Source organism: Muscardinus avellanarius (genome assembly GCF_963383645.1).
Source record: "Muscardinus avellanarius genome assembly, chromosome: 15".
Taxonomy (NCBI): domain Eukaryota; kingdom Metazoa; phylum Chordata; class Mammalia; order Rodentia; family Gliridae; genus Muscardinus; species Muscardinus avellanarius.
In genome coordinates, this window is record NC_137801.1 from 41626877 (window position 1) to 41653126 (window position 26250).

Here is a 26250-nt window from a genome sequence, read left to right on the forward strand (position 1 = left end):
ACTCCACAATATATTAAGTCTAGATGTTATGGTACATGCATACACTTTCAGGCTGTTTATACCCACTGTCACCAATACACATAAATGAGGGAAGGGGAGCTATGAAACTGTATAGGGCTGTATTTATATATATACTGGTCTCAGCTTAATGCAGGAAATTGTTTTAATTTCCAGCAGTTTTGACTAAACTGTTCAAAAAAAAACTATGAACAGAGTTCAAATACAGGACTGTTTTGAAGAGACTTTCTAAAGTGTACTTTAAAACATAGTAGTTTTTACCTTTCACAAAACTGAGTTACAAGAATACTTTTTGTTTTACAGTGCATCCCTTCCTAGGAAGTCTCATTAAAACACTCACTTTTTCTAGGGGTGATTTTGAATGCTGCACAGGGAAGGGAAGGAAATAATAAGTCTTAACTTTTCTTAAAGGATACCAGAAACATTGCTGGATATAATTTAAGATTAGTGTTTTCTCTTTCATAGAAAGAACGTACATACTGGGACATGAGTACAGTTACAGCAAGTCTAGGTGTGCTAACAAAACAGGGCACATTCAAGTACAATAAGATTTTGCTTGAAATTAAAAACAAACTACATGAGATTAAAGCATTAAAATATTTCTCAATCTGAATACATGTTAAAAAAAATCAAAAGAAACGCAGAAGTGCTAGCTCACATTTTTACCATATTACAAAAGCAATTGGTACCCATGTCCATAAAGGCAGCAACAAAGCTGCTTGTCTATTGAAGATTACTACTGCAAATTGGACTGCATTCAATGCTAGTTGTAAAAACACCAGCTTTTCAGAAGTTGGTATCTGTACAAAATTGCAGCTTATTTTCTTCACTTCTGTCCCTTCAAAAGTCTTTACACAGTAATGCTAAAACACCCAGCTTTGAGATCCTGAGTCAATATATTGCCACTTTCTTTTTGGTAGCTTGAGCTTCATAGTGTCAACTGACCTTGTATATCCATTTTTAATACAGTCTCTTCCTGTAGCATGGGCAAATATTTTAAATCTTCTTCCAAAAAAAATGTTTTAAGTTATGATGTTAGAATGGCAGGACTTTTTCTTTAGGGAAGGAATTCAGTTGTGCTGCAATGTATTAGATTCTATAGGTGGAGCAGAGTCATATAGTGTATCTGTATCGTGTGTAGGTTCACCAGCTAATGTACAAGGATTAGACAGTGTTCCAGCACCACAGTCACAGAAAAACCTAAAGCAAAATGAAAACCCAAAAATTAGGAAAAGTGAGGGGAAAATAATTGGGTAAAATTGGGTAACATAGCAGTAAGTGCGCTACATACCTATCGTGTCTAATAAATTCTACATCATGTCCCTGATGGCACTTCTTAATGCAGTTCACACATATGGCATTTCGATCTGTGGTGTTACAAGTGTGACATCTAAAAAGCAAAACCTTACATTATTGTTCTTGAACATGTTAATAATTCAAAATATTGCACATTTGGGTGGGGGATCACTTATATATTAACCTATAGGTTATAAGAGGGCCCAAAATATAGAGTGGTGATTTTGTGGTTCCAGCCCACATTAACTCAGAAGTAAAGTGAATTTACTATCTTACAAAGGCAATTAGAGCTTTTGGTTTAAAACAAACTCGGGCCGGGCGTGGTGGCGCACGCTTGTAATCCCCGTGCTTGGGAGGCAGAGACGAGTATTGCGCAGGTTCGAAGCCAGCTGCGTGCGCTTGCTTAGGAGACCCTGTTTCCAAATAAAAATGTAAAAATAGGTCTGGGAGTGTAGTCCGGAGATAGAAGGGCTTCCAGGAACCTCAGTACCACCAAAAAAAAAAAAAAAAAAAAAACTCAGGTCCCATCAAGGAATCATTGAGCCCAATCAAGGGAAGAGGGAGGTCAGAATTCATCCATAAGACTAGGATCTACTGCTAATGTTAGCTTTAAGTTCAAACTCCTTGGAAAACAGTATGTAACAAAACCCCTCCATATTTTGACACCAGTTCTCACAGTACTAAATTTCACCTATTTAAAGTCAACATAGAACCCAAGGTGGGTATCAAAAATTTGTTATCGTTTCTTTCCACTGGCAAACAGCCAAAAAATGCTAGGTATTGCCAATTTAAGAAGGGAATCACTATCTTTTCAAATAATTTAGAAATATACCTGTAGAAATCATGCATGGGATAGCTGGTATAACTTGATATTTTATATAAACATTGGCCTCTACTAACAGCCTTTTCTATGGCGTCTTGATTGTTCATTATTTTGTTATCTGTAATAAAAGAAAAAATAAGTAAAAATCTAAAGGACAAAAACTTGTTCTAAAACTTCAATACCTTTATAAATGAAGCCAGCCAATTATATATATTAGAAACCTAAGGATGGAAATGGATTTTCCTTGCTACTCCAATTTATAAATTGTTTCTTTCAAAGCAGTTCTCAAATCTTTAAGTTTGGAGAGTACAAGGAATGTAAAAGCAACAGCTTCTGATTACCTTTTCATGACATAAGTAAACAGCTCCAACATACCTTTCATTGTTACATTAACACCAGATGCTAAAAATAAGCCTCCAAATCGGTTGTTAAAAATCTGATTGCCTTCTAATGTTGCAGTTGCATGATTTGTAATTTCAATACCTGAAGTAAAATTTACAAACAGGTAGATGCATCACTTTCAACAGTTTATTTTATATAAAAAGTACATTAACACTTTTAACGTCTAAAAAGCAAATATCTGAATCATTGACAGTAACGTTGACATTTCAGTGCTGATAACTACTCTCTAACTTTCTTACATGCTAGGCCATAGCTACATCTCAACTTTTGGGTTTTAACTGCTTTGCAAACAAAGGTGCCCAGAAGTAAGTAAGTTCAGGTAGCAGCTAGTTTACCTACCACAGAGAAAAGGAGATAAATAGTTATTTTAAATAATTAAAAGTAAGTACCTACACATGATACTTAAAATTCTTAAATGTGGGGTTAGAGGGCTTGGATTTATATTCCTAGTGATACCATAACATAGTATAGGCCTGCATTTATTCTATCCCAATTTATATTAGCATTTCTGAGATATTTGGTGTAGAGCTGAAGAATCCAGAATTTGTATCTTATAAATGATTCACAGCAGACATTGTACACTAATAACTAGATAGCATGTACCAGAAAACGTAAGAGTACAGAACTGTAAACAAGCCACAGGTAAGAAGAAAAAAAATACAAACCTGCAGCAAATCCGTCGAATATTCTGTTTTTCCTTAGGACTGGATGACTATTAGTGCTGATGAGTACACCTGCTTGAGCATTCCTGAAAATATCATTTTCTTCAAGGAGACCTATAATAAAATATTTCCTTTGATTAAGGCTAATGCATACAACAAACTTTACTAGCCTTGCTGGTGGTATTTAGGTTTCCTTTTAGCCTCTTAATTGCATTATAAATCTACAGGACTTTTTTTTTTTTCAGCCAAACTGAGTTTATTAGTAATTTAGAGGCATTTAAGGTAAGATTTAGCCAAGTAACTGCTAAAAATGACAGAGCATTCTATCTAAGCTCCATAATAGGAAGCATGTTGAACTTAGTGCTTTAACCCCAGTGCTTGGTATGTAGTGGATTCTCAATACTGATGCATTAACTTGAAATGTGTGTGTATATATATATATTTTTTTAAAAATATATATATATAAAATATACATAATATATATATATGTTTTTTTTTTCCTGATGGAACCCAGAGGCATTCTACCTCTGAGCTACACCCCAACCCTATTTTTTATTTATTTTGAAACTGAGTCTCACCAAGTTGCAAGGGCCTCACTGAGTAGTTGAGGCTGTCCGTGAACCGCAGTCCTCTGGTCTCAGCCTCCCAAATGCCAGGATTTTGTACAAGTGCACACCACTATGCCCAGCTTTAATTTGAAATATTTCTAGAAACTGTCTTATGATTGAGTTCAGGTGAGCCCTTATTTCTGGCCTTTATTACTATAATAATTTCCTGATCAGTTTTCTTTACTCCATCTAGTCCCAGAATAAAGTTTTAAGTCAACTTGCCATTTAAAGCTTGTGAAAATATTCTCTGAACCAACTTGTCTTACTATGTTATCTGTTATCTAAATGTGCTATATGTTTTTGTCCCTGCTGCCTTTGGCTTGTATTTTTCTTGGAATTTCCTGCACTTTCCTCCTAAGGTCACCTCCTATAGGAGGTTTTTCATAACTAATCTGGCAGTGTGACAATAAGCAGGCCAAGGAATCAGACTAGGTCTTTGAATCCTCTCCCACTATGTGAGTAAGCAAGTTACTTCTCTGTCTCCATTTCCTTATTTGCAAAATGGGCACATAGGGTTATTATTAAGGATTAAGTAACTCAATAGTAAAGTATTAGCTAATACTACAGAACCTTATATATGTAGTAAAGTACTAGCTAATACTACATAACCTTATATACAATGAATTATATTACTATATACTGGTGGGGTTTTTTTTGTTCTCAGAATATAGGAAATGTTTTTATCTCTGTAGACATTTGACCTGTCTGTAGTATTCCACACTATTGACCTCTAAATTTGGGGAAAGTTTTTTTTTTTTAAACAATCTGTATCTTCCCATGGTCACAACTATTAGGCTGCTGCCAATCCTTAACAATGTTTCTTTGACTTAGTATAATTAGTCACCTTATGGTTATACCAGTTTGGATAACCCAAGGATGACCTTAAGAGTCAGTATGCTTAAAACCAACCATATACTACTGTTTTCCACATAACAGTTCTATATATTATTCCTTATCTTCCTGAAAGGTACTACCTAGTAATCACCTCACCTAGTATCACATTTCACTGCTCTCTCCCTTTTTGTTGGTTTTGGGCTTGAGCACAAAACCTCAATGCCTGAGCAGAAGCCCTCCCACTTTTACCCTTTTCTCACCCTCACACACACTTTAGTTCAAGTTCTTCCCAATCCCTACTACTCTTTTTTTCTTTCTTTTTTTTCTTACTTTTTTTTTCTTTTCCCCTTTGTTTGTACTTAGGATTCAGCCAGGGGCATTCTACCCCAGAACTTTTCAGTTTTTTGTGTTTGTTTTTGAAACAGGGTCTCAAATTGCTATGGTTGGTCTCAAATCTGTAATCCTCCTTTTGAGGTACTGGAATTATAAGTGTACACAGCTTCCAAGTCTGTGCTTCTAATCTTGCATACTAATGCTAACACCTCAAGTGCTATTACTAAGATGGGAGTCCAACTCCTTATTGCACGTAGAAAACCTCTTCTGATTTGGTAGAAAACCTCTTCTGATTTGGACCTTGCCTATTCTCTAGGCTCAACTTTCAGTATCTTTTGCCTTAACTGAACCACATCCAGTTACTTTTGACTTTTTACAATGTGCCACTCCATTAGACTAACATGGATTTAGTAGTGTTTTATTCACCATTTTATCTAGCATTTCTATCACAGTGGTTGGTACAGAGGTGTTTAATTAGTATTTACATAACAAGAAAAAGTAAAATTACACTCGGAATGGCTACCCCCCTCCACTTACTCATTTTTCAAGACACAGTTGAAGAGTGATCTCACCACACAAACCATTTCTCAACCCCTTGTAACTAAAACCAATCTTTCTATATTTTGTGTCCTTACTGTACCTTGGAAAGATTCCTGAGATATAATTTCATTTAATTATTAGATGCTAAGCTCTATGCCATTAATGGGCTCTCCACTGCTTTGCTATGATAAATTTTGTTTACTAAGTCTTGGTATGGAGACAATGTACAATTTTGGGTTACTGACATTTTCAGAACAGTGACAGATTTGCATACAGTATTTTTCCCCAATCTCTGTCTGAACAGCAAGCATTTGTGAGAAGCACCATGGAACTTCTGCCCCAATGCAAAATGATTTGACTCTTATGGATATGAAGTCAGTCACACTTTGGCTTTGTTAATTCCATTCTCCAACAAACAGTTTCAACACCAATACTTGTTTACTATAGACATTTTTACGCTTATATTTCTCACACCTAGTTTCCATAACTTTAAGTTTTATTATATCACTTCTGAATAATGAAAGGTCCAGGGTAAGGATGTAAAATTCTGCTCTCTTAAAAAGACCTTACTGATAACCAGCAGAGTCAAGGTGGCTACAGAAAAACAAATACTGCAAACATTTGTCTTGTAGGCACAAATACCCTAAACCATCTCAATTTGGTAAGAAAAAAGACTGAAAATTCATTCATTTATAACATTAATTAGCAATGTCATTGATCATTAGAGATATGGAAGAATAATGGAAAATTGGGTTTTTCACTAGTGCAAAATTAACAACAATACCTCGACCCCCATTAAATATACAGATGCCACCATCTCTTCCATCATGGATTTTATTTCTTCTTAGTGTAGGATTACTATCTGTCTTAATCCAGACTCCAGCCATCGCATTGTCAAATATTTCATTGTCTTCTATACAGCCTAAACCTATAAATGCAAATATTTAGGTATATTATTTAGACAGTGTATTTCTTAAGTCTCTTAACATACAGAAAGTGATGATAAATCAAACATACCAGAATTATAAACTAGAATTCCACCATTCTGTCCTCCCCAAATTTTGTTGCGTCTAATTTTAGGGTTGCTTCCAGTCCTGTGAATAAGATGAGAAAAATATACTATTTCAATTGCTTCTACTCCCATATCCCATGTTAAATGAGGTAATTAGAGAAATACACATTTATTGTGGCAAGAATTAACTTTACAACAAGAGAGTCCTTGATGATGCTCTGAAAAGCCTATCAGTAAGATGGTTAATTTAATTTGTTTATCTTGTACTTCCCACAGAAATAACACCTTGCTACACTATAGATGTAAACTAAACCAATTGGGTTAGATTAAATAACTTATTTTGTTAAATGTTTTCCCCTCATGTAAAATGAAGGCTTGAATTACATGGTCATTAAGACTACCAGAGTTCCTAGAACTGTAAAATATAAGAAAGGTGTTAAAAAACTATTTTTAAGCTAGGCATGGTGGTGCATGCTTATAAGCCTTGGGAGGCTGAGACAGGAGGATCATAGATTCAAGGACAGCCTGAGTGTGTAGAGGCTCATCAACCTAGTGAGACCCTGTTTCAAAATAAAAATAAAATAGGGCTGAGGGTAGAGCTTGGAGGTAAAATGCCCCTGTGTTCAATCCCCAGTACCACAAAAACAAAATTAAATTAATTTTTCAAAAAAAATTTTTTTCACCACAGAAGACTGAATCTGGGAACACTGACTGCATCACTAAACTAAACCCCCAACCCTTATTTTTTATTGAGAAAAGGTCGTGTTAAGTTGTCCAGGCTGGCTTCAAACTCACTTGTGATCCTCCTGCTTCAGCCTTCCAAGTAGCTACACCACTAACAAATAGCTTAAAAATAGTCGCTCCCATTTTACTGAGTACCAATGACACAGCAGATGTACAGGCAGCTATAACTTGCAGGGAACAGCAGAACAATGAACTGAGCTCCTAATGGCATACAATGGTTCCTATGTCATCACCTAGACCAAGAAAAGCTACATTCTGACAAAGTCTAGTGATGTTAAAAGAATGTGATTAACTGGGCATGGTGGCGCACACTTGTAATTCCCGTGCTTGGGAGGCTGAGACAGGAGGATCGCGCAGGTTCGAAGCCAGTCTCAGCTACTTAGTGAGGCTCTCAGCAACTTAGTGAAACCCTGTTTCCAAATAAAAATATAAAATGGGTCTGGGTAAGTATAGCCCAGAAGTAGAAAGCCTCTGGGTTCCACCCCCAGTACCACCAAAAAGAAAAAAATAAACAATAAGAAAATTCCTTCTATATAATGCACACCCTCCCAAGTCCCTTCCCCGAAGAAAAACAGATGTGAAAATATTTACCTTATTTGAACCCCTGAATACATATGATTATAGATATCATTGTCCTCTAGCACTCCATGTCCATTGTCATAAAAATAAACACCAACCTAAAATTTAAAAAGAAATTTTCAAGTTATAAGCATTTACAAAGCAATATTTCTTATCCAAGAGTCCAGACTAATCCTACCTGCTTGCCACTGTGGATCCGGTTTCTCCTCAGTACTGGAGTGCTGCCAGTTGTCACCCAGACTCCAGCCAGAGTATTGCTATAGACTTCATTCTCTTCAATTACGCCTTGTCCTTTTTCATGCTAAATAAAAGTTACACTGGTTACTATATATCTTCTGTAAGTTCCTCCTTTTATTTGTTTTTTTTTTAAAGAAAAAGAAGTAAAAAGCTTTATTTCCTTTGTCCAGATGTAACAACTATAATATCAAGATATATTGAAATATTATACCTATCAATTTATCATCTACTTATCTATTTAACTTATATTTTTAAACAAAAATGAGATCAAATGGTAGCAGATGTTTTATAATATGTTGCTTTATTTAGCAGTGTATCATTCACATTTCCCCATGATTCCACATATTCTTTTTTTTTTTTTTGAACAGGGTCTCGCTAGGTTCCTGAGAATCTTGCTAATTTGCTGAGGAGTTCCTCCTTTTAAAGATATTTATGAAAAGATTTCAATTCTTATTTCTTCAGCCAGGTAATTTTGTTCTCTTTTTGGTGCTAGGGATTGAATTTGGGGCCTCTATTGCTCTACTGCTGAGCTATACTCCCATCCCTAACGTCCTAAGTTTAAGCTTCCAAGGTTTTTATACTGTTCTTTATGTGGTTTTATACATTTATTTATTTTTGTGCCACTCGGGATTAAACTTGGGCGTGCTATCCCTGAGGTTTGTAGACAGCCTCAAGCTACTTAGTGAGACCCTTTGCAACTCAGTGAGACCCTGTTTCACAATAAAGAATAAAAAATTGGGCTGGAGGTTGTAGCTCAGAGGTAGAATGCCCCTGGGTTCCAACCTCAGTACTGAAGAAAAAAGAAAAAAAAAAGGTATTTATGTTACCAAAATTTTTACTTTTAGCAGAAAATTTAAGACATGGGCCATTTCTAGAATGGAAAAAAATTTTTTAATCATACCTAGTAAAATACAAGGATTTTTTAATATTAATTTACATGAATCGGTTGTAATAGTTTCAGATAATCATGACAGGAAGTCACATGACTAATACACAGCTTTCAAAAATTTGAAATGTAATTGTGTTTCAACAAATTCAAATGGAAAATTGGCAGCTGGGTGTGGTGGTACACGCTTGTAATCCCCGAGCTTGGGAGGCTGAGACAGGAGGATCCCCTAGTTACCCATGTTAGGCAAGGGCTCTAGCACAAAGCTGCATCCCCAGTCCCAAAATAGCATTCTTAAAAATTCCCCTTAAGCCGGGCGTGGTAGCGCACGCTTGTAATCCCCGCGCTTGGGAGGCGGAGACAGGAGGATCGCGCAGGTTCGAAGCCAGCCGTGCTGGCGTAAGAGACCCTGTTTCAAAAATATAAAAATAGGTCTGGGAGTGTAGCCCGGAGGAAGGAGGGCTTCCAGGAACCCCAGTACCACCAAAAAAAAAAAAAAAAAAAAAAAATTCCCCTTAAAACATTCAAAACAATTTTTATAGTGTTACTGTATAAGTCTGAAATTCTACAAAAGCTTTAAATAAAGCTATAATATCATTAAAAGCACTAGTAGCCAGGTGTGGTGGCGCATGCTTGTTATCCCTGTACTCGGGAGGCTGAGACAGGAGGATTGCATAGGTTTGAAGCCAGCCTCAGCTACTTAGTGAGGCTCTTAGCAACTTAGTGAGACACTATTTCCAAATAAAAATATTAAAAAAAAGGTCTGGGAGTATAGCCTGGAGGTAGAAAGCCCCTGGGTTCTACCCCTAGTACCACCAAAAAAAAAAAAAGAAAATTGGCTTTTCAGAAGATAAAATATAGCCAGGTGTGGTGGCGCATGCTTGTAATCCCTGCGCTTGGGAAGCGGAGACGGGAGGATGGCACAGGTTCGAAGCCAGCCTCACTACTTAGGCTCTCAGCAACTTAGTGAGACCCTGTTTCCAAATAAAATATAAAATAGGCCTGAGAGTGTAGCCTGGGGTAGAAAGCCCCTCAATTCCATTCCAGTACCACCAAAAAAAAAAAAAAAAATAAAAAGAAGAAGAAGAAAAAATATTCAAGCCCAATATTACTAGTGCTTTTTTTCTTTTTGGTGGTACTGGTGGTACTCCTAGACCTATTTTATATTTTTATTTGAAAACAGGGTCTCACTAGGTTGCTGAGAGCCTAAGTAGCTGAGGCTGGCTTCAAACCTATGCAATCCTCCTGTCTCAGCCTCCCGAGTACAGGGATAACAAGCATGCGCCACCACACCTGGCTACTAGTGCTTTTAATGATATTATAAGCTTTACTTAAAGCTTTTGTAGAATTTCAGACTTATACAGTAACACTATAAAAATTCCAGTGTAACAAATATAATGCAGACTACCAATCAGTTGTCATGAGTTTAGCACATACTGCCAGTAATTAATAAGGCTTTAATAAAACAGTACGTCTCCCAAACCCAAACTTACTTAGCTGCTGATTAAATCCCATAAAACTTTACACACACTATAAAATGAGAAGTCATTCATATACTGGCAGAAAGAATAAGAGCTTTATTTCTTGTATAAATATTACAGTTACAAATTCATACTCCAAAAGTTGAACAGGGTCTACCTAAAGTTAGATGGAGTCCCTAACCCTTTTTGCTCCCTGGCTTTGAAGTACTAGATCACATAATTGTATTTATTAACTTACCACATAAATCCCACCATGCTGGCCATCATGAATTTTGTTATGTCGAACAATTGGGCAACTGTTTGTCCTAATCTGAATTCCTGCTAATGCATTGCCTATTTAAAAATAAAAGTTACAATGACAATATTTAGAGCATAGTGGGGACACGGTAAGTTTTATTTTAGTAGTAAAAATTCTTACACTAGAATTCTAGTGAGTATTACAGGACAAAACTAAGGGAACTAAAGTATAAACAGATGTAGAAGGTTGCAGTGGTTAAGAATACAGACTCTGGAGCCAGGCAGCCAAGTACTGAATCCCAGGAATTCTATTCCAGCTTATGTGACTTTGGCTAAATTATTTAGCTTCTTTGTGTTTTTGTGTCCTTATCAGTAGTAGAGATAGTTAATAACCTTATATGCGTTTGATGCCAATATTATCTGAGTTATTTCAGGTAAGGTACTCAAAACAGTGCCTGTCACTTCATAAGCTTTATGTAAATATCCAGATAAATTAACAGAACAGAGAGCACAGGAACATTATTGACGGTGTCTAGCACATAGACATCTAATAATTGTTTTCTGAATTGATGCTTCTACAGCTTTAATGAGAAATCTCTGGTTAGTTCAAAGTGTAGAAATAACTGATTTTTAAGTAATGAAGCAAATCTAAGGAAACTATAGATACTCCTCGAGGCTAAGGTAATATTTATGTAGTATATCTATATACTATACACTGGGGACTCTGTTATACAGTAGGTACTCAGTGAATGAGTAAGTCAGTAAGTATCACAGAATAACCTTTACTGAGAATTTAAAGAAACTAGATCCATTTTTGCACTTAAGGTAGACTAATCTACAAGTTCTACAGAACAAAACTATACACTTACCATAAATATCATTTCCTTCAATAAGGCCTCGTCCATCACCAAAGATATAAACTCCTCCTTGATTCCCATTAAATATAGAATTCCCCCTATAATTAGGTGACATAATAATAGTAGCATCTAGTTAACAAAGCTTACTTCGTACAACTGTAAGACAGTCATGTTACAAATTAATTAGCTTTTATGGACTCACTTTGATAATTTGTAAAATTATACTCTGATGAGTATGTTCTAAATTCTTTTAGTTCTAGTACCTAAGATCACTTACTACAACATTCTCCTTTTATTCTCCCAGAGCTGGGATCAGAGACTTACCCATGTTAGGCAAGGGCTCTAGCACAAAGCTACATCCCCAGCCCCAAAATAGGATTCTTAAAAATTCCCCTTAAAACATTCAAAACAATTTCTTTTAGTGGATCCAGAAAATTTTGATGAATTATTAAGATGGAAATTCCACAATATATTTTCATAAGAGCCAAAGGAAAATAAAAATTGACATTTAAAAATAATCCTCTCAGGCATGGTGGCTCATGCTTGTAATCCCAGCATTTGGGAGGCTGAGACCGGAGGATCACGGTTTGTGGCCAGGCTCCACTACTTAGTGAGGCCCTCCACAACTCATTGAGACCCTGTTTCAAAATAAAGAATAAAAAATTGGGTAGGGGGTGTAGCTTGGAGGTCAAATGCCTCTGGGTTCCATCCCCAGACCTTAAAAAAAAAAAAATCCTCTCTCTGATTAAATTATAACAGTTCTGTGACCACAGTCGTGGCCATTGCCAAGACTAGAAAGTGCTTGCTTTCTCACTGTGACCAGAGTGAGTGGTAGGAACTGTAAGAATTTAAGACAAAGTGACAGCTTATAGTTTTGACTTTTGGTATTTTTAGTTTCTCTGTCCAAAAATCTTTGAGATAATTAGTGTCCTGAGTTATTCTATCTGCTGACTTTCAGAAAAAAGAGAAGACAAAACTGTTTAGGTTCATAACCCTATTTAGTTATCTATAATACAGTTTGGCTGGGCATGGTGGTGCACGCCTATAATCCTAGCATATTTGGGAGGGTGAGACCAGAGGATCACAGGTTTGGTGACACCTTCGGCAAGTAGTGAGACTCTCATCAACCTAATGAGATGCTGCTTCAAAATAAAAATAAAATGGGGAGGCAGAATGTCCCTGGGTTCTATCCTGAGTCTGTGTGTGTGTGTGTGTGTGTGTGTGTTGTGTGTGTCTGGTGTGTGTCTCTAACACACACACACACACACACACACACACACACACACACACACACACACAGTCTGATAAACAAAATTGAAAAACCCACAGCAGCACCTGCAATTCTTCATAAAATATGTATGGCATATCACTTAAAAGAAAAAAAAGGGCCAAAAATCAAATGTGAACTCATTCAGATGCAGAGTTTTTTTTTTTATTCAAAAAACTCCCTATTTTATAGTTGTCAAATATCTAGGAAAAAAACTTTGACTTATAAGACAAACTCTGAAGTGAAAATGCAATTTCTATCCATAACTATATGTAAATACCTTATTGTTGGGTCACTATTTGAGGTAATCCATACACCCGCAAAGTTGTTCGCATAGATCTTATTCTCTATGAATTGTCCTCTTCCTTTTTCATGGACATATATTCCTCCAGTCTGCCCATGGTGAATTTCACATCGAACCACTGTGGGGTTAGCATAGGCTTTAACTTCAAAGCCTGCTATCCTGTTTCTGTGTATGTTGCAACTTTCAAAGTAACCCTGAAAAATATAGAAATTAAAATTGCAGGTAAGGGCTACTTTCCAAAATGAAATACCACTTGAAAAATTTTTTAATGCAAACCTCAGAATGAAGATTCTGAGATGTTTAAAGTTAAGAATAAAAATATACACTTAACTTCAAATGATAAATATGAAAACAGACTTAAATGTTTTAGTAAAACAAACAACTACAAATCATCTAATTTGCCTGAGCACATTTAAAGACAAGAAAGAGAAAAGGAAAGATCTTTTTAATAAGTGCAATTAAGTACAAATACTGTGTATGTGTGTGTGTACATGTATATTAACAAAAAACTTAAGGTATTAAAAGAGAATAAACCCTGGTTGCCATAAAGATGTCCCAACAAACAGGAATGGCTCAGTGGCAGAGTCTCCTAGCATGTGTATGACTAGAGGTTTGACTCCCAGCACCTAAAAAAAAAAAAGTCCCAACAAATGAACTTGTAAAAATTGACTCTAGCTATACCACTCATGGGTGTATTTCCAAAGGGGCTGAAAATCAGAGAACTACAGTAATATATGAATACCCATGTTCATAGCAGCATAATTCATGATAGCTAAATTATGGAACCAACATAAGGTGTTCATCAACAGATGAGTGGGTTAAAAAATTGTGGCAAATCTACACAATGGAATTTTACTCAGCAATAATGAAGAACAAAATTATGTCATTTGCAGGAAAATGGATGGACCTGGAGAACATTATGTTAAATGAGATTAGCCAGTCACAGAAAGTGAAGGGCCGTATGTTTTCTTTAGTATGTGCAAGCTAGGGAGTAATGGGGGATACCAGAGGGACTTCCTATAATGGAGAAGAAACCTCAGTGGAGCCAGGGAGGTCTAGGGGAAGAGGGAGGGAGGATCAATGAAGGAATTACTTCCATCGACATTGTGTACATATGTGAGAACACCAATGCCAATCTCAATACCCTTACTGGGGAGGGGAGAGAGAGCCAGGGGAAAGCTCAACCAAGTGTTGGTGTGCATGTATGTCACTATCACTATGATATATATCATGATGTGAGAGTATAATGTACCAATAAAAGTATATGTATATTATTAAAAAATTGACCCGAACCAGGTGTGATGGTGTTTGTTCTTAATCCCAGTATACTTTGCGAGCCTGAGACAGGAGGATCACCCTTTCGAGGACAGCCTCAGCAAGTAATGAGACTTTCATCAACCTAGTGAGACTCTGTTTCAGAATATAAATAAAATACGGCTGGGGATGTGTGGCTCTGAGTTATAATACTTCTGAGTTCAACCCCCAGTGCCAATAAATAAGTAAATAAAAAATAAATAAATAATTGACCTAAAGTCAGGCACAATGGTATGCACATATAGCCCCAGCTATTCAGGAAGCTGAAGGGAGGAGGACTGCTTGAGTCCAGAAGTTTGGGATCTTCCTGGGCAACAGTGAGAGGCAACAGGAGAGGGGGTGGGGGGGAGGGGGGAGGAGGGAGGGAGGGGGGAGGCGGGAGGAAAGGAGAGAGAGAGAGAGAGAGAGAGAGAGAGAGAGAGAGAGAGAGAGAGAGAGAAAGAAAGAGAAAGGACAAGAACATATTCAGAGACTGACAAGAGCAATTAAAATTTGCTTACCATGCACATTTTGCTTTAAAATAATTTAAGGAAATGAATTTGTTAGGAGATACCCACAGTATAAAATGTTCCAGTAATACAGAATTATAAATTAAATTTATACAAAACTGCTTTGCTTTTTAAGACACAAACCACAAAAGCTCCAATGTATGTATTGAATTTTTGAAGTGAAACTATTAAGAGTTTTATGAAATACTGTCCAAATAAAAAGAGAAAAATACTATTTTCATTGAAATAAACTTTCACTACCCTAAGTAATAATCTATAAAATACTTGCCAAATACTGTGAACTATAGGGTTAACAAATCCTATGTTAAAACTTTAGCAAAGTAAGTTTTTCCCAAGTAACTAAAGGCTCTAATCTACACAATGAACTTTTTGTCTGTGGTACTGGGAACTGAATCCAGGTAAAATTCATTTTACCTCTGAGTTACACCCTCATTCCTATTTTATCTTTTTATTTTGAAACAGGGTCTCATTAAGTGTGGAAGGAATAAATTGCTGAGGCTGGCTACAAACCTGTGATCCTCTTGTCTCAGCCTCCCAAGTATGCTCCACCATGCCTGGCTATGAACTTCTAATTTAAATGATGAGATCTACCAATGCCTGTTTTTTTTTGTTTGTTTGTTTTGTTTTTTGTTTTTGGTGGTACTGGGGTTCCTGGAAGCCCTTCTACCTCCAGGCTACACTCCCAGACCTATTTTTACATTTTTATTTGGAAAGAGGGTCTCCTAAGCCAGCACACGCGGCTGGCTTTGAACCCGTGTGACCCTCCTGTCTCTGCCTCCCAAGCGCGGGGATTACAAGCGTGCACCACCATGCCCGGCCCAATGCCTGGTTTAAATTTGGTTCATCCTGTCTGAAAGTCTTATTGGGAATTAGTCCCCATTGTGAGATATTAAGAGTGTAGAGGGAAAAGATATGGGTGCTTGTCCAGCATGAGCAAGGCCCCAAATCTGATTCTCAGCACCAAAGGGGTGAGGAAAGAAGTGGATGCAGACTAAACCAAACAACAGGGTGGAAAACTTAATCCAATTACAGTGTTTTGTGGGGCCTTTGAAATGTGATTAGGATTAGATAAAATAATCAGAGTGGAGCCCCATGAGTGAATACTGAAAACTTTATAAGACCAGAAGCTAGGCAAAGTGGTACATATCTGTAATTCCAGTACTTAAGAGGCTGAGACAGGAGGATCAGGGGTTTGAGGTCAGCCTCAGCAATTTAGTGAGGCCCTCAGCAACTTTGTGAAAGCCTGTTTACATACACAAATAAACAAGCAAAATAAGACCGCGAGTGTAGCTCAGAGGTAGAATGCCCCTGTGAAAGGGTCACCTTGGGATTCTAACAATAAGAAAGTTTTGGGGTTTGAACCAGCACCACAAAAATAAAAGCTAAGAAAAAAAAAATTAAAAAACACCTAAGCTAAAGTGAGGTGAAGTGAAAATGAGAAAAGGGAGGACAGCCAGATTCCAACACAAAGAACACAGCAAATGCATCATTAGTCATAGGTTAAGTTTAGAAATCTGGAATAAATCCTTCAAAAATTTTATAGCTGTACTGTTAGAATATTTTAAGCACAGCCGGGCATGGTGGCACAGGCTTGTAATTCCAATAACTGGGAGGCTGAGACAGGAGGATTGCAGGTTCATGGTCACCTCAGCTACTTAGTGAGGCCCTCCCAAAACTTGAGACCCTTTATTTCAAAATAAAGAATAAAAATAGGGCTGGAGTTGTAGCTCAGAGATAGAATGCCCCTAGGTTTCATCCCCGGTACTATCCACACACATAAAAAAATATTTTAATCATATTTTACTAAAATAATACTGCAATGAACTAAATATTAAATAAAAGATAATTGGGAAACTGAACACTGACAGAAATGAGCAATTATTTGATGAAATAAGCAATTATCCCTAATTATTCTTTTAGGAGTAAGAGTTGTGTTGTAGTTATAAGAAGAAAAGTAAGCCTCTCCTTGTCTTTTGCTGCTGGGGATTGAACCTAGCACCTCACACATGCAATTCATAATACCACTGAGCTATTGTAACCCCAGCCCTAAAATCCCCATTTTAATAAGAATTTGCTGAAATATTTATAGATGAGATGATGTTTTCTGGTACTGGCGTCAAAAATAATGCAGAGTATATGCCGGGCGTGGTGGCGCAGCTTGTAATCCCCGCGCTTGGGAGGAGGAGACAGGAAGATCGCACAGGTTCGAAGCCAGCCTTGCTGGCTTAAGAGACCCTGTTTCCAAATAAAAATATAAACTAGGTCTGGGAGTGTAGCCTGGAGGTAGAAGGGCTTCCAGGAACCCCAGTACTGCCAAAAAATTAATCATCATCATCATCAAAAGGGAGAACGAATGAGAAAGTAAGAGGCAACACAAAATGGGAACATGGAGATTCGTTATATTACTCTCTGTACTTCTGTGTATATTAAAAAGATTTAATTAGGCCGGGCGTGGTGGCGCACGCTTGTAATCCCCGCGCTTGGGAGGCAGAGACAGGAGGATCGCGCAGGTTCGAAGCCAGCCGCGCGCACTGGCTTAGGAGACCCTGTTTCCAAATTAAAATGTAAAAATAGGTCTGGAGTGTAGCCCGGAGGTAGAAGGGCTTCCAGGAACCCCAGTACTACATAAAAAAAAAAAAAAAAAAAAAAAAAAAAAAAAAAATTAATTAAAAATTTAAAAATTAGAGCTAAAATCCACAACAAAATAACAAGAGACTAGATAAAATTATGGAAACAAAGGAATGCAGATTGTGAGAAAAATCACACAATATTTAAGGAAAAGAATACAGTAGTATAAATAGCCAACTTTCTAAAGAAAAGATGATATGGAACAAAAACATTTTTAAAACACATCATCAATAATAGAACCAACACATGGATACTGAGGTAGAAAAGCAAGTAACCCAAAAAGAAAAGAAAACAAAACCCAGAGTGATCTCAGAAGTTTTTACACACATTCAATCATAGAAAAGAAAAATGTTATGGAATTCTGAGGAAAGTCATAGCTCACTGATGTAACATTTGCCTTACTGGGTGAGATACTCATTACCTGGGGACTTGGGGGGGGGGTAAATACAGACCAGAGGAAGGTAAATGTTTTTAAGCCCTTACAAAGAAAAAATAAGAATATAAACAATGGGATGGAACTAAGTAGAAATATGAACTATGTTTATTTCTTCTTTTTCTACATGGGGAATTCATACTATATTCTAAAAATAAACATAAAATTAACTATGACAAACTCTAGAGTAGTCACAGAAATTACAGAGGAACCTCCAGAATCTCTCTAGAATTTCATGTAGCATATTTACAAAACCATTTTTTTTGGTTTGTTTTGGTATTAGGGATTAAACCCAGGAGCCTTCAAACTCCAATCTATACCCCCATCCCTATTTTAAAACAGGGTTCCTATTATGAAACAGGGTCTCGTAAGGTTAATGAGTCTCACTACTTGCCACGCTGTCCTGGAACCTGCAATCTTTGTCTTAGTCTCCCAAGTACTGGGATTACAAGCATGTGCTACTACCACACCTGGCTCTGATTCTTTTTTATTATTATTATTAAAAAAGGGCAGAAATCTTTTCTGATTCATTTTAGAAATATAATTTTTGAATTCTAAGAATGTCATACATATGGAAAAGGACCATTTTCAGAAAACAAACAAATATGAATATATATTTACTTATTTTATTTTTTCGTGGTACTAGGGATTGAACCCATGGTGTATTTCTACCTCTGACCTACATCTTCAGCCCCTTTCTTATTTTGATGTGTGTTTTTAAAAATTTTTTTTGTGGTAATGAAGATTGAACCCAGGGGCGTTCTACCTCTGAATTACACCCCCAGCCCTATTTTTAATTCTTTATTTTGAAATAGGGTCTCACCAAGTTTCAAAGGGCCTCACTAAGTAGCTGAGGCTGTCCACAAACTTTGATCCTCTTGTCTCAGCCTCCCAAATGCTGGGATTACAAGCGTTTGCCACAATGCCTGGCTCCCAACCCTATTTTTTATTCTTTGAGACAAGGTCTCACTAAATTGCAAAAGGCCTCAAAAAGTAGTGGAAGCCAGCAGGAAACCTGTGATCCTCCTATCACAGCCTCCCAAGTACTAAGATTGAGTACTCCACTGCACCTGGATTGGTTTTTATGTTTTACTTTTTTTTGTGGTACTGGGGATGGAACCTAGGGGCCTTCTACCTCTGGGCTATACTCCCAGACCTATTTTATATTTGATTTTGAAACAGGGTCTCTTAAGCCAGCTGAGGCTGGCTTTGAACCTGCGCGATCCTCCTGTCTCAGCCTCCCAAGCATGGGGGTTACAAGCGTTCGCCACTAGGCCCGGCGGTTTTTTTCTTTTTTTGGTGGTACTGGGGGTTCCTGGAAGCCCTTCTACCTCCGGGCTACACACTCCCAGACCTATTTTATATTTTTATTTGGAAACAGGGTCTCCTAAGCCAGTACGCGCGGCTGGCTTCGAACCTGCGCGATCCTCCTGTTTCCGCCTCCCAAGCGCAGGGATTACAAGCATGCGCCACAACGCTCCACGGTTTTTATGTTTTAAAACAGGGTCTGGCTAGGTTGCTGAGAGTCTTACTACATTACTGACTCTGTACTTGAACCTGTGATCCTCCTGTCTCAGTCTTCCAAGTACTGGGATTGCAGATGTGCCCCATCATGCCCAGATAAATATATTTAAAGATAAAAAACAGTAAAGTAGCTAGTTTAAATGTTTATTCTGATGTTCATCAAAACGCTATAGAAAAAAAAGAAAAATTTTAAATAGGTTATCCTTAGTGATGGATGACACTGTACCAACATGAGCTACCAATACAAAAATGAAAAACCACGAGAATACTTGAAATGGAAGAACATTATGGAAGAGATTAAAAAGATTTCACAGCACTAAAATATATAAAAAAGATATGATAGTTCCAAAACATGCTTTATTTCCATCCATACCATATAACTATCTACAACTTTCCTAGTTTTTTTTTTTTTTTTTTTTTTTTTTTTTTTTTGGCGGTACTGGGGATGGAAGCCAGGGGCTTTTTACCTCTGGGCTACACTTCCAGAACTATTATTTATACTTTATTTGGAAACAGGGTCTCACTAAGTTGCTGAGAGCCTCAGTAAGTAGCTAAGGCTGGCTTTGAACCTGTGCAATATTCCTTTCCAGCCTCCCCAAGTACTGGGATTCCAAGCATGCATCACCATGCCAAGCCTGATTTTTTTTTTTTTAATGCTGATATGAAGTATTAGGGATGAAACCCAGGGGTATTCTACCTCCGAGCTACACCCACAGCCCTATTTTTTATTCTTTTATTTTGAAACAGGGTCTCACTGAGTTGCAAAGGGCCTCACTAAGCAGCTGAGGCTGTCTGCGAACTGTGATCCTCCTGTCTCAGCCTTCCAAATGCTTGAATTACAAGCGTGCACCACCATGCCTGGCTAATGCTGTAATATTTATAAGCCCAAAAAAGTAAAACATAAACTAAAAGAGTGTGATGAAAAGTCAATGTTTTTCTGTAGTAAGTGACCATCACCACAGGTCCTTCAAAAATTAGGAACTTGAACGGGCATGTTTTTTGGTGCACCCATGTAATCCTTGTACTTGGGAGGCAGAGACAGGAAGATCACAGGTTTGAGGACAGCTGCAGCAATTTAGCAAACCATTGTTTCAAAATAAAAAGGACTGGGGTTGTAGCTCAGAGTTAGAACATCCCTTGGTTTCAATCCTCAGTACCCCATCCCCCCAAATAGAAATTTGTATTATAGGCAATGAAATAACCAGCATACATTCCCATTATAAAACAAGAGTTCTATTTAAGAACTACAGCCAATATAGGTCTGTGAGCTTTAAAGGGCAGGTTCTCAGGAGACTGTTCCTACACATCTTCACTCCCTTCCCCACCTACCCCTTAGAAAAAGAGCTATAATCTGTAACAAAACTCATTCTTTAGAAGAGGTTAAGTGATTATCTCCACTTTGCTTATTTATAGGCCCAAGCTATAGGTAAGTGCACTATGTTTCTCAGGTTAGTTATGTTGGAAACTGGCTAATATGATGAATTAGCTTCTATTTATTTAGTTCTTACTAGTACTTGAGAAAAGAGTACTATCTAGTTCAGTTAAGACTGGCATTAGGGTTAGAGGTACAGCAATAACATTTTTTTTTGGGGGGGGGCAGGTCTGAGGATGAAACCCCGGGGCATTCAAACACCTAGCTATACCCCCTGCCCTATTTTTTATTCTTTATTCTGAATCAGGGTCTCACTAAGTTGCTGAGGCTGTCCGGGAACTGCGATCCTCCAGTCTCAGCCTCCTAAATGCTGGGATTACAAGCGTGTGCCACCACGCCTGGCTACACTTTTTTTTTTTTTTTTTTGCCACTGATGATTTGTACATACGAATTCAATGTTTTTCAGTTGCTTTGTTGATACAACAAAACCTCACTATAACCTACTTCTCACCATGTTACCACCTTTTTCTCTCTCTTTCTGGTGCCTACAACAAGAAATATTGCCAGTACTGTACTGGGACTTCAAAATAACTTCCAGAAAAATCAGACAGTAAATGACAACAATAACTCAACAGACATCGAAGAACACTATTTTGAAATTAGTGGCCTTAGCTCAAAAGTTGTGCCTTTTGGTGGCACAAACCTATAATCCTGTTACTTGGGAGGCTGAGACAGGAGGATCACAGGTTCAAGGCCAGACTCAGAAACTTAGTGAGACCCTGTTTCAAAACAAAGAAAGGTAGGGGATATAGCTCAGAAGTAGAATGCCCCTGGGTTCAATCCCTAGTACCCTTGCCCCAAAACTACCTCTTAAAGACTGTGTAAAATTATATAGTAATATTTAAAATAAACTACATTTATAAAGGTGCCATTATTATCTGCTGCATAATAGTTATTTGTTTATTTATTAATTTTTTTATGGTGCTGGGGATTGGCCCCAGGGGCATTCTACCTCCTAGCTACACCCTCAGCCCTATTTTTTATTCTTTATTTTGAAACAGGGTCTCACTAATGTGCGGAGGGCCTAAGTAGCTGAGGTGGCCATGAACCCCTGAACCTCCTGTCTCAGCCTCCCAAGTGCTGGGCTTATAAGTGCATGACATCATGCCTGGCTTTACATAATGGTATTAGAACTGATATTATCACTTTATCTCCTGTTAAAGTTTGGCCATGTAAAACCAGGCATGGTATCTCACACGTTATCCCACTGATTCAGGAGCCTGAGGGAGGAAGATCACAAGTTCAAGGACAGCCTAAGCAAATTACCAAAACTTCTCTAAAAATAAAAAAAGGTTAGAATGTAGCTCAAGTGGTATAGTTATTAATGAGTTCCATCCCAGTACTGCAACAAGCAAACAAACAAAAAAGTTCTGCCAGGTTTAAAAAAAAATTGAGAGGAATTAAGTGGAAATCAAACTTGCAATGAAATCATTCATTCCTCCTTTCTTTGTTGATACTGGGGATTGAACCCAGGGGGCATTCTACCTTTGAGCTACACCCTTCAAGAATTTTGAAACAAGTTCTTGCTAAATTGATGAAGGTCCTACTGAATTGCTAAGGGTAGCTAAAGGTGGCCCTGTGCTGTAATTGTCCTGTCTCAGCATCCCAAGTACTGGGATTAACAGGTGTACACCACAACCCCCAGTGAGACCATTATTTCAAAAAGTGTGCTCTACAGAACTTATGTTAGACTTACTTTTGGTACTTAATACACATGCAAATTTTTGGCTCTATCCTTGGAAATTCTGACTTAAAAATTTTCATTAAAAAAAAAAGTCTCAGCCAGGCGTGGTGGTGCATACTTATAATCCCAGTACTTGGGAGGCTGAGAAAGGAGGATCACAGGTTCGCAGCCAGCCTCGCTCTCTACCACTTAATGAGACCCTGATTCAAAAATAAAGAGTGAAAAATAGGGATGAGGGTGTAGATTGAAGTTGTAGAATGCCCCTGGGTTACATTACCAGTACAAAACAAAAAAAACAAAAAAACCAAAAAACTTCTAGGTGAGTTTATGTTCACTTATATTTGAGAATTTATTTTTGAGAACTACTGGATTAGAGGTTACTCCCTTTAAAGATCACATCATTTTCCTAAGGACTCTATTATCACTACACTTATCCAATGTACTGTTTGACACATACATTTATAGACTACTGCACATTTATTTTAAAATACAATGCTGAGGCTGGGCATGGTGGCGAATGCTTGTAATCCCCACACCTGGGAGGCCGAGACAGGAGGATCCCACAGGTTCGAAGCCAGCCTCAGCTACTTAGTGAAGCTCTCAGCAACTTAGTAAGACCCTGTTTCCAAATATAAAATAGGTCTGGGAGTATTACCCAGAGGTAGAAAGCCTCAGGGTTCCACCCTTAGTACCACCAAAAATATATAAACAAATAAAAAAAATACAATGCTGAAATGCTTCAATTCATATAATTTGATGGAAAAAAAAAACTGTTGAAACATGTTTCTCATTTAACTGATACAGAAGTCAGTTTTTCTGTTAAATGTTCTTACCATGCCATGATCAAATGTGAACACACCAACGTCACGCCCATGATGAATATGATTCCGTCTAATAATTGGGTTTCCATGATTTTTAACCCAAATTCCAGCTAAAGCATTATTGGAAATTTCATTATCTTCATATATTCCCTATAATAATTAGGAACAAACATTAGTACAGATTATTTTTTAAAAAATAAGAAAAACAATGGCTCCCAAACTTAAAAAATACCTGTGCATGATCTGTTATATAAAGTCCAACATTTTCACAGTCACTGATGTTACAGTGCTTGATAGTGGGACATGCTCCTTGGCCACTAACACAAACTGCAGATCCAACTATAAGAAAAATTATTCATTTATTTTTTAAAAATCTACTAGAAAACAACACAATGACTTGAGTCAATCACAAAAGATAAAGAAAACACTAACCTGTACATGTACTTCGGATGATACAGTGATCGATGATAGGGCTACAATTTACTGTAATCTCTAAGCAGTGGTGTGCATTGTGGTGTTGAGCAGATTTATCATCAGGATTAAACTGGAAAGTAGAAATTTTATTTGAAACAACCAACTATTGCCTTAATAGTTTCAACATTTACATTTTAAATCTTAAAACTTCTTACCCTTATTGTCATATATCCAACATAAGCATCCTCAGAACCTTCCATAAAAACAAAGGTTGAATCTCTAGTGTTTTCAATTATAACTTTGTCTGCTACTTTTCCTGGTGCTGTGAAGAAGATATTTAAGGCATATTATCTTTTTTCTATTTTTATTTTTAATAAAGAGGGAATTAAAAAATATTATTAAGCAATAGGACTTATAGTCACATTTACTCTCTTATTGTTCTTTAGATGTTGCACAGCAGATCAAACCCAGGGCCTCATTTGCTAGGCAAGCACTCTACAACTAAGCCACAGCCCACCCGTTTCCCCTCATCTCTATGATGAACACAGGGTAGTAAAAGAGAAAAGGCATTAAATGCAAATCTTATTAGTAAATAGTAATTACTAGTTATCTGAAAATGATCTATGTACCATATTCTAAAAAACCAAGAAATAGAATAAATCTTTAAATGATTCATCAGAGTTCAACAAGTATCTCATTTTTTTTTTTTTGGTGGTACTGGGGTTCTGGAAGCCCTTCTACCTCCGGGCTACACTCCCAGGCCTATTTTATATATTTTTTTATTTGGAAACAGGGTCTCTTAAGCCAGCGTGGCTGGCTTAAAAACCTGCGCGATCCTCCTGTCTCCGCCTCCCAAGCCTGGCGCCTCATCTCTAATTTCTTAATGCTATGCTTTCATTTCTTTCACAAAGTTTTTTGAGATATCTTCAATTCATATTCTTTCTTACCACTGAGGTATTAACAGAGCTCAACTGGATTTTTAAGTTACTAGTACTGCCGGGAGTGGCGGTACACACTTGTAATCCCAGTACTTGGGAGGCTGAGACAGGAGGATTGCAGGTTTGCCACCAGCCTCAGCTACTTAGTGAAGCCCTCTGCAATTTATTGAGACCCTTTTCAAAATAAAGAATTAAAAATAGGGCTGGGAGTGTAACTCTAGACTGCCCCTGGGTTCCATCCCCAGTGTTACCGCCCCCCCGCCAAGAAAAAGTTACTAGCGTTTAAAACCTGTAAGTAAATTAAATATAAATAAAATGATAAAATTCTAATTCAAAATACCTGCACCAATCATGGTGATTGGAGATTCAATATATATCCATTCATCAGTATATATTCCAGAATGAACAAAGATAAGTCCATCAAAATGAGCTTCTTGTACCCCTCCAAGGGCATCTTCAATAGTATCATAATACTAGAAAAAAATACATGTGTTAATAAAGAACTGAAAGATTACCATTTTAATTCATAAAAATACAAATCAAACCTACCAACATATTTTCTCTTCCTTTGTATCTTGCAGGGTTACTGTAGAAATGTTCAGCAAATCCTGGCTTTACATGTGCGCCTTTATACTAAAATGTCAAAAACAAAACCAAACACTGGCTATTAATGTAAACATTATATTCTAATAATTTACCACAGTATAACTTTTATTTTTGGGATTGAACTCTGAGGCATTCTACCTCTGAGCTATACCCCCAGCCTCTTTTTTTTTTTTTTTTTTTTTTTTCATTTTGAAACAGAGTCTCACAAAATTCTTGAGGCTGGTCTCAAACCTGAGATAATTCTGTCTCAACCTCTCAAAGACTATAACTACTGCTGTGTGCCTCCACACCTGCCTTACAGTGTAACATTTAAATATAAAAGTATCAACTATTCCAACTAATTTTTGGTCAGTTATAACTCAGCATAGTATTAAAGAAAGGAAAAATTTCTCTTGTCTTACCACTACTATTATTTTGCATTCATTAATTCTCTGTGGTGGACACTGTCATATTCATTGGAGGATATCTAGTAGTATCCTTGGCCTCTATAGTATTTGAACACCCTCTTTCCATTGGGACAAACAGGGAGTATTTCAAAATACTGCCAAATGTCCTCTGACATTTGAGAGAGCAAAATCGCCCTTAAGAACTATCATAAAGAACCTTATTAAAATTAAGCTAAATGTGAAACTTTAAAACAATTATTAAAAACTAGTATTTTAAATACAAGTTTAAACAAATGCACTGCTATCGGGCTACTGATAACTTACTGCTTCTTGATAAATTACTATGTCAATAGTTAAAAGAATTGCTAAATATTTTGATGGTTGATAAATGTTCACTGGCTTACCTTTAAGACCTATTCTTAAGCTACATTTATTTACTTA

At 37.1% G+C, this 26250-nt stretch overlaps 1 protein-coding gene across 2 annotated transcripts in view; it reads right to left on the bottom strand.

Moving 5' to 3' along the window:
• Nucleotides 1-1088: 1088 nt before the first annotated feature.
• FBXO11 (F-box protein 11) overlaps nt 1089-26250 on the bottom strand; it is a gene marked incomplete at both ends in the record, with an annotated part of 98874 nt that continues 73712 nt past the window's right edge. For both annotated transcript variants that reach the window (XM_080711679.1, XM_080711678.1), the window contains 18 exons: nt 1089-1218; nt 1310-1408; nt 2147-2255; nt 2513-2620; nt 3205-3315; nt 6301-6444; nt 6534-6610; nt 7864-7949; nt 8030-8152; nt 10694-10788; nt 11562-11647; nt 13097-13314; nt 23478-23615; nt 23698-23804; nt 23898-24009; nt 24095-24201; nt 25158-25290; nt 25367-25450. In XM_080711679.1, coding sequence (XP_080567805.1) covers nt 1089-1218; nt 1310-1408; nt 2147-2255; nt 2513-2620; nt 3205-3315; nt 6301-6444; nt 6534-6610; nt 7864-7949; nt 8030-8152; nt 10694-10788; nt 11562-11647; nt 13097-13314; nt 23478-23615; nt 23698-23804; nt 23898-24009; nt 24095-24201; nt 25158-25290; nt 25367-25450 — 2067 coding nt within the window. The remainder of the gene's footprint in view (nt 1219-1309; nt 1409-2146; nt 2256-2512; nt 2621-3204; nt 3316-6300; nt 6445-6533; nt 6611-7863; nt 7950-8029; nt 8153-10693; nt 10789-11561; nt 11648-13096; nt 13315-23477; nt 23616-23697; nt 23805-23897; nt 24010-24094; nt 24202-25157; nt 25291-25366; nt 25451-26250) is intronic.